This window comes from Alexandromys fortis, unplaced genomic scaffold (genome assembly GCF_014885135.2).
Source record: "Alexandromys fortis isolate MF-2015 unplaced genomic scaffold, M_Fortis_MF-2015_v1.1 scaffold_76, whole genome shotgun sequence".
In the NCBI taxonomy this organism is placed as follows: domain Eukaryota; kingdom Metazoa; phylum Chordata; class Mammalia; order Rodentia; family Cricetidae; genus Alexandromys; species Alexandromys fortis.
This window is the reverse complement of record NW_026067997.1, coordinates 3,445,518-3,454,943: the sequence shown is the minus strand read 5'-3', so window position 1 is coordinate 3,454,943 and position 9,426 is coordinate 3,445,518. Positions and strand designations below refer to the sequence as shown.

Sequence of the window (9,426 nt, the reverse complement as noted above, 5' to 3'; positions counted from 1 at the left end):
TCTTGAATTTTTGAAGATGTAAATTTTTCTGTAAAGACAAGAACAGAACACTGCCTCAACCCTATATGGTTTCCTTACCATCTATATGGTTGTCAGCATTGTGAATGAGCTATAATTCCTCTTTCTCAAGAGGTTTCTCTTTTTCAAAACAAATCTTTATTAATTTTGATGGTATCCATAGATTTTCTTCTCCTGTGCAAACAAGAACAATCCCCTTTCCCCAACGTAGCACATCTCCTGGTTTCCATTGTGAGGTCAACACATCCTTGAAATACACTGGTTGATATAATTCTGAAGTTTTTTCCCCCATCATCCAATGCCTTTCTGCTGCTGTTGTTCCTTTCTCATTAGCATTAAAAAAGTTCAAGATTAATAAAGCGGGGACTTCCTGTGCGAGCAAGCCCCGTTACCTCCGGAAGAGCAGAGTCCTCGACCCCGGCAGTTGCGCATCGCTGTGCGCTCACGCGAGAAGATGGCGGACCCCTGGCAGGAATGCATGGACTATGCGGTCACCCTCGCAAGACAAGCTGGAGAGATGATTCGTGAAGCTCTACAAAATGAGGTGAATGTCATGTTTAAAAGTTCTCCAGCTGACTTGGTAACAGTTACCGACCAGAACATTGAAAAAATGCTTCTCTCTTCAATAAAGGAAAAGTACCCATCTCACAGTTTCATTGGGGAAGAATCTGTGGCAGCTGGAGAAAAGACAGTCTTTACCGACAAGCCCACGTGGATCATTGACCCTATTGATGGCACGACCAACTTTGTGCATAGGTTTCCTTTTGTAGCTGTTTCAATTGGCTTCGTTGTAAATAAACAGGTATGTCTTAAAAAAAAAAAAAAAGATTAATAAAGCATTATGTGATCTATTTCTGGGGGTATTTTCCATCCCTTTCTGTTTGTTTAGTATATCCTTTATAGTTCATTTTATCCTTTATATATACATTTTGACATTTGTATAACTGCCTGACCTGTAGGATTATTTGGTATACCTGTAATATGCTTTATATAACAATAAGCAGAAAACCGCTTCATTTTCTTAGATATATATGCTGGACCATTGTCTGTTTTTATTTGTACAGGATGATGGTCATAACTTCTAATAAATACATGATTACTGAATCAGCCTTTTCTGAGCTCAAGGCAGTTGCCCATTGAAAACCTGAGTAAGTGTCTATGGTGTGGTGCACATATTTTAATTTTCCAAATTCTGTAAAGTGGAACACATCCATCTGCCAGATCTCATTCCTTTGAGTACCCTTTGGGTTACTCCCTGCAGACAACAATGTTTGGTTATAGAAAGAGCAAGTAGGATATCTCTTTATAACCTCCTTAGCTTGTTGCCATGTAATAAGAAATTCTTTCTTTAAACCTTTGCTATTGACATGATTTTTTTATGAAATTCTGAGGCCTGCAACACACTTCCAATCAATAACTGCTTAATTTCTACATTACCTTGTGCTAGAAGACCCAGCAGACCCAAATGGGATCAGATGTATGATAGGAAAAAGCCTATTCCTGATTATGTCTTGCATCTGAATGAATAATTAAAGTCAACTCTGTATCATCTGGTATAAAATCAATACACAACAACTCTTTCTGCATATTGTGAATCAGTAACTATATTAAGAGGTTCTTTAAAATCCCTTAGTACCATAAGAATAGCATATAATTCTGCCTTCTGGACAGAATTATAGGGGCTTTGTTCCATCTTACTTAATTCTTTTGATTTATAACCTGCCTTCCCTGATTTATTTATATCAGTATAAAATGTATGGGCTCCAGTTATTGGTGCATCATATACAATTCAGGGAAGAATCCAAGAAGTTCTCTTTATAAGGTTAAGCCTATCACTTTTGGGATGATTGCTATTAATTTCTCCCAGAAAATTAGCACAAGTCTCTTTACCATGGTTCATTGTCTTCCCATAACTTTTTTATTTCATCAGTAGTAAAAGGCACTATAATCTTTGTTGGGTCTATACCTACTAATTGATAAAGTCTCAATTTACCTTTTATAATTAATTCAGAAACATTTTCCACATAAGTTTTTAATTATTTACTAGGTTTATGTGGTAAAAAGATCCATTCTAAGACAATATCATCCCTCTGCATTAAAACTCCTGTAATTTCTCTTCAACAACTGTCAATTCCTTTTCTGCTTTAGCTGTTAATTCCCTGGTTTTAATCAAGTCTTTATCGCCACCTAAGGTTTTGTTTAAAAGAATTATTAGATCAGGTGTTATCCCAACAGCCAGTTGTAAACTGGAAATGTCTCCTAACGATCTTTGAAAGTCATCAAGAGTCCACAACCGGTCTCTCCTAATGTTTTCCTTTTGTGTTCCAATTTTCTGTAAACCTATTCTGTAACCTAGGAAATTAACAGAATCTCTTCTTTGAATCTTTTCAGAAGCAAATTGTAATCCCCATTTAGGCAAAACTTTCTTTACTTCTTCAAACATTTTTTCTAAAATATCTACATTTGAATCAGATAACAAAATGTCATCCATGTAATATAGGTTATAGACTTAGGAAATTGCTTATGAATTATTTACAATGGCTGACTGACAAAGTATTGGCACAGGGTGGAGCAATTGATCATTCCCTGTGGGAGGATGGTCCATTGTTGTCTCCTAGTAGGCTGAGAATTATAAGTAGGCACTGTGAAGGCAACTTTTTCTCTATCTTTTCTTGTAAAGTTATAGTGAAGAAATAATCCTATAAATCAATAACTATGAGAGGCCATCCTTTTGGTAATAAAGAGGGCAAAGGGATTCCAGATTGCAGAGGACCCATAGGTTGAATAACCTTGTTGATAGCTCTAAGATCTGTCACCATTCTCCATTTTCCAGATTTCTTTTTAACAGGAGAATTCCAAGGGCTGGTGTATTCTTCAATACAGTGAGCATCTAGTTGCTCTTGTACCAGCTGCTCTAAAGCCTGCAGCTTTTCTTCTGTTAGAGGCCACTGTTTAACTCAATTTGGTCCTTTTGCTTTTCCCTGTTGCTCTAAAATTCTCGCTTTTTCTCTCCAAAAATACCTCCAAAGCAACTGCAGTCCATTTTCTAGGACTGTTGAGATTAGCTTAATCCAGTCTTGTTGTTTGAAGCCCACATTTTGACCATTTCCCTAACAAAGGATGAGTGTATTTCCTAAGCTACCACATCTAGAGGCTACTCAGGGCCGCTATGTGGGAATTCTATACCTAAATGAATGGTGTGGAGGCTGACAATGGCTGAATAGAGCTGCTGAATTCCCAAGCCCAGGAATCAAGCATCAACTGTAGAAGCTAACTCAATTCAGGAAATAACCAGCTTAGCTAAAAGATAAACAATTATAATTTTGTTTATTAAAGGGAAAACTCAGGAAATCGGAATGAGAAATCCAAGCTCAGCTGTGCGGCGAGGGAACCACAGAGAGAGAGAGAGAGAACCTGGGCCATGCTCCCATTTTTCTCCAGGTCCTGGAAAGACACACCCTAACTTGGTCCCACCTCTTAAAGATAGTTGGTTAACAAGGCTTCCCCATCATATACCAATAAAAAACATACTGAAAAAGAAATCAAGGAATTGTTATTTCAGTTACAACAGTCTCAAAATTAATTAGTTAATCAGTTAATTAGCTAATTAATTAATTGATTGATTCCTTGGAGTAAAAGATCTCAACAATAAAAACTTTAAAATGCTGAAGAAAGAATTAAAGAAGACACTAGACTTCCCATGTTCAAGGATCAGAAGAACCAACATTCTGAAAATGGATATACTAACAAAAGTAATTTACAAATTTATAATGCCATTTCATTTGTATTTTAATAAATAGAGCTTGCCTGAAGATCAGAGAGTAAAACAGCCCCACTGGTCGGTCAGTCTTACGGACCAGGTGGTGATAACACACACCTTTAATCCCAGTAGTCACACTAGTTTGCCATAGAAACTGGGTGGTACATGCTCTTAATCCCAGTGGTGCACGCCTTTAATCCCAGCCCTAGAGAGGATTATAAAACAGAAGGAGGCAGCTCTTAGACACAGTCTCATTCTGAGATTCCTGGAGGTAGGATTGCCATTTTGGGGCTGAGGTCATGGTAAGAGACAGTCACTGATTGTTTTTGCTTTTCTGATCTTCAGGTTGAACCCCAATATCTGTTTCTGAGCTTTTATTAATTGTGCTTCACAAATTCAATGTAATTCCAATAAAAATTATAGTGACATTCTTCACAGAAATAACAAGACAAATCTTAAACTTCATATGTATGCACAAAAGACCTAGGATAGTCAAATAAATCCTCAACAACAAGAACACCATTGGAGGTATCACCATACCTGATTTCAAATTATACTGTAGAGCCATAGTAACAAAAAAAAAATAGCACAATACTGACACACAAACAGACTTATAGATCAAAGAATAGAATAAAGGACCCAGAGACATGGCCACACAACTTATGGCAATCTGATTTTTGACAAAGAATCAAAAAATAAAAATTGGAGAAAACTCAGCATCTTCAACAAATTTGCCAGGAAAACTAAACATTTATAAGGAGAAAAATTAAACTAGATTCTTGTTCCTCACCTCGCATGAAAATCAGCTCCAAATGGATCACAAATATCAATGTAAGTCCTGCAGCAGCAAAACTGCCTGAGGGAAAAGTAGGGAACACACTTGGAGATGCGGGCGTAGGCAAGGACTAAGTAGGACTCTGAACACTCTTGAAATAAAACTCATAATCAAGAAATGAGATCTCCTGGAACTAATAAGTAAGCTTCCGCACAGCAAAGGAAACTGCCAGTTGAGTGAAGAGACAGTCTGCAGAATGGGAACATTCCAACAGATTACTGTCTAGAATATACAAAAAAGAAGAGTAAGTAACAAGAACACAAATTATCCAATCAAAAAACTGAACAGAGTTCTCTAAAGAAGAAATAGAAATAGAAATAGAAAAGGTTGTTACACATTTTCTAATTTATTTATTACATATATGGTGTTCTGCCTGTACATACACCAGCACACCAGAAGAGGGCACCAGATCTCATTACAGATAGTTGTGAGCCATCATGTGATTGCTGGGAATTGAGCTCAGGACCTCTGGAAGAGCAGTCAGTGCTCTTAACCCCTGAGCCTTCTCTCTAGTCCCTTATTAAACATTTTAAAAGTTTCAATACAATCAGTCACCAAGGAAATGCAAATTAAAACTACTTTAAGATTCTCTCTCACCCCTGTCAGAATGGCTATCATCAACAAAACGAATGACAGCAAATGCTGGCAAAGATGTGAAGAAAGGTGAACTCTCTATGGGTATAACCAGTTATTTTCTGATTCGATATATAAGGCCTGCTTTACAGAGGGAATTCATTCCTGCCACTGTAAACATAGTCAAAAGACCATGGTGGGGTAACATCACAGACCTTGAGGATGTAAGCTGTGGGTACTTTAGTTTTGCTAAGTATTCAAGTTGCCAAACTACCCTCTAAATATTTATGTCCCCTTTCAGGCAAAAATGGGAGGAAAGGCACAGAGGTCTTGCCATATACTGTTTCTCAATTACTTAGTTCAAAATAATCCATATGCCAAAGGACCACATGCTGTGTAATAGAATATTTGTTTAACTATGTAAATATGTGTTGATTTGTTTGTGTTGCAGAATAGTAATTTAGCTATGTAAAGATGTGTTGCTGTTTTATCTTGCCTGCCTAAGGCACCTGATTGGTCTAATAAAAAGCTGAATGGCAGAGGAAAGATAGGCAGGGTTGTCAGGTGTAAAGAAAAGGAGAGCCAGCTAGCCAGAAAGGGGCCAGACAGACAGACACGGAGGGACCAGGAAAGCATGCTGGACAGTATGTAAATGAGATAAAGGTGCCTCAGGACAGCACATAGATTAACAGAAATAGGTTAACGTAAGGGGGAAAAAGCTAGCTAGAAACAAGCCTAAGATAAGGCCAAGCATTCATAATTAATAATAAGTCTCTGTGTCATGAATTGTGGGCTGGTGGTCCAAGAAAGCCTGCTACAATCACATCCTGATCCCCTTCAGAAGAAAGATGGAGAGAAAAGGATTTTCATATTATTACCTATTAACACCTTTAAGCACCCGTTGTTCTCTAATGAGTCTAAGAATAAGGACATGATGCTATATACATGATGTCACTAATTGTCAGCAAGGCCTCCGCTTTACATACCTACAAGCAAATACCTTTAAGTGATCAAAATGCTCCCATCTTGAACCACAAACAATTTTGTCAGGCAATTTCTTCCCTTTTTTGGTAGTATTCATATCAAAAACTGCAGGAACTGCTGATGATTCCTGGGAAAAATTGGAATTTCTATTTAGGGATAATTCCACTTCAATATTGAACCATGTCTTTTTAGCACGGCTTTCACTGCATCTGGAGCTTGGAGCGGTGTGCTTGGTCCCTCCTTCTAAGTTTGCTGGCTTTTATTATTTATTCTTCACCTGAAATCATCTCAGTTTCTCATATTAAAATCTGTTGCTATGGAAACAATTATTTTATATCAAGAGACCAAAGGATAGTGAATTCGTGGATAGCATAAGTAGCAAGAACTGACAAAAAACCTCAGTAACCAAAGATACTATTTTAATACTCAAGGTGCTAGTAAAATGTGTTGGAGAAAGCGGAGATGGGAGTGAGAGGAAAGAAAATGTCACTTCAATGTGTCTGTGCTTTCTTGAGGAAACACTTATTAATCTTAGTTGGAGAAGTGCAAGTTGTTATGAGCTCATGATCTCCCAGACCGCCTCAGAAACTGCTAGAGTTAAGAAGAGTGGCACAGAACTTGATAGAACGTGCCTGTATTGTCTGAGCCTCTCGGCCTGTGTAGGCAACTGTTGCTCTTCTGTGAGCCTCCTCTGTGCACGGACAAACGCCAAGACAGCACACGAACCAGTAAGACTTCAAACGGCATCAGGTGGGCCTTTCCCATTGACTGTGAATTTCAGCCCACATAGAACAGAAAGCCAATGATGTTTGTGATAGCCCGCATCATATAGCCCAAAGCCACTAAGAAACAGCCGCTAGCAAGTGGTCCCACCGTACTTCCACTCCCCGCAAACCATGCCAACTTCTCAAGCTTTGCCTGCACACCGGAATGAGGTGTTGAGTTTTCCAACATATTTTTACCAGCATTCAGACTGGAGCCCAACCAAACAATCAGGATTCCCGTGGTTTTCTATGACATAGGTATTCTTATAAAAGATCTTTGGGTGATTACAATACACAGCCAGCATGTAGAGCCACTGGCCCACAAGAACAAAAGGCCAACAATTTCTGAAGCAGGACAAAGTTGCTCTGCTCTCCCCTCCTGTACTCAGGTCAAGGACCTCTGCATTGAAGATGGTCTTGCCTATGCTCCCAAGGTTTCTACTCACACACACTAAGGGGAAGTTACCCTTGGCTGCCTGCCACACAGCAATCATGGGCAGGCAGGGTAGGAAATACAGCAGTCATCGTGGAATAAAAAAGTCAAAAAGCCGTGGCTCTTTTCCACAGTCCCTCTCTGTTACCTGTGAGGAAGAGCTAAAACTCAGAAAAGGACAGAAAAGGAATGGAAAGAATGTGACTGCTCACCATCCCTCCACCTGAGGCTCAGCTGGCTATGGGTGCAGGGAGATCAGTGGTCAATGGGTTGTGAGATTGAAGTTTCAAAATGAAGTGAATAGGCCTGGAGTTTTCAGGATCTAAAAATGACTGCAGACTTACAGGACCTGCCCGAGACGGTGTTAAAGGAGACAAAAATAAAAAGCAATTCAAAACAGCACATTTAAAGGAAGGAATGGGAGAAAAACCACTTCAGGTGGAAATCCCACTGAGTCGAGATGCCCAACAAATCACTTGCAGTTGGTGATTACGTATCCTGCAAGGATGAATCCTATCACAACTGGAAGACACAAAACAAGAATTGATTCTATAACCACCCATGGTCCCTCTTTACAGTGATTCTGGCATAGGTAAAATGCCAGAGGATGCAAAAGATAAAAAAAAATAACAGTTCAGGGACAAAATAAACGTTTATAAAGATCTAATATTCAAAACGGGTGGTGACTGACATGTTAATTTGATTATAGTAAGCATATATTTAATATGTAATATATGTACATGTATATAATTATCACATTGTATTCCTCATTGTCAATCTTTGACAAGTAAATGTTTTGAAATAAAGTGGGAGAATTCAAAGAGGAGTATGCTCTTTTTCATTTTCTAGATCTAACCAAAAGGATGAGTTCCCCGTTTGTAGCCAATAGAATGGCATCCAGAGAGCTCTAGTATATCCACGGACTGCCTGTACTATCTACTATCTTTTTAAAATAACCTGGTGAAAGGGTATCTGACAGCCATCTTGTCCTTACCTCCTAAAACTGCCAGAATGACCAGAGACAAGCTCTTCAGAGGGAGTCTAGACCTTCAACCTTTACACACAGAGAGAAAAGCACCTGAGCCCATATTTCAACCAACATGTGCTGGGAAACCATAACTGAGCCAAATAATTATCATCAACCCCATCTGAAAATCCCCCATGCTTTCTCTCCATCACCGTTCCAAAGGTGGCTCTAAACACCGGAGATCAGCCGTGTGTCGTTCCTTGTGTTTCTTTCCCTAAATGGGACCGTGCATTGTGGACTTCTGTATCTGGCTTCCCCTGTTCCGCAGCGCATCTGGCAGTGAAGCGTGTTGTTACTTGCGGCTTTAGTTTGCTCCATACCTGCTGTGTAATATTCTGCTGTGTGCAAAAACCACAGCTCATCCAGCAGAAGGCTGAGCTAGCTCCGCACGTACTGTTATGAGTGTGCTTACACACGTTTGGGGCACACAGGCACAAATTTCTGTTAGCTATATGCTAACTAATTGTAGCCGGCTACTGAGAAAGATGAATTGATGGTGTCCCTGCCGGGGGACTGTTTATTTGTTTAGCTTCCAGCTATTGCCTAATGCACTACAGCGTCTTCCATACTTACGGATTGGCTGTGGAGTAGAACGAGGAAACATTACTGCCCACAGAGAGCTTGATCATAACTCTGCTCAGCTGGAGAGAGAATGGCGCATCCCACTCAGTGGACTCCTTCAGCGACAAGGGGATTTTGTGAAAGATAGCAGTACCACTTATGAAGAGAAATGAGCTGTGTGATGCGACTGGATGTGAAGGATCGGAGTTCTCTGAAGGAAACTTTACGGGAAAGGTTGTGGCCCACCAGCTTTCTCTCCAAGTAAACACAGAGCCTGGGAGCTGGTGTGAGATACCAGCAGCTATATGAACGCAAAGCCCTGTTTTGTGTTGTTTGGGTCATGTGGCTAATCCGCCTAACTTTCTACTTCACCACAGAACCCATGAAGAACAGATAAGCTACTGTTAGCAGTTGCCTCTCTTTCAGAGCTGCCTGCTAAGGAGGAGAGCAGCTGCCCCTCCCTCTCTGCCT

General features: G+C 39.7%; 1 protein-coding gene across 1 annotated transcript; it reads left to right on the top strand.

Moving 5' to 3' along the window:
• The first annotated feature begins 228 nt into the window (after window positions 1-228).
• LOC126512553 (inositol monophosphatase 1-like) lies at window positions 229-9,128 on the top strand. The gene is made up of 2 exons (XM_050160374.1): window positions 229-820; window positions 8,952-9,128. The coding sequence occupies exons 1-2, from the start codon at window positions 473-475 to the stop codon at window positions 9,126-9,128; spliced, it is 525 nt and encodes a 174-aa protein (XP_050016331.1). The 5' UTR covers window positions 229-472.
• Window positions 9,129-9,426: the final 298 nt, after the last annotated feature.

What these genes read in the sequence shown, in the direction of transcription:
- LOC126512553 (XM_050160374.1), top strand. Translation starts at nt 473, where the DNA reads ATGGCGGACCCCTGGCAGGAATGCATGGACTATGCGGTCACCCTCGCA. An exon ending in GCTTCGTTGTAAATAAACAG is followed by an intron (nt 821 to 8,951) that starts GTATGTCTTAAA and finishes AATGCACTACAG; the next exon opens with CGTCTTCCATACTTACGGAT.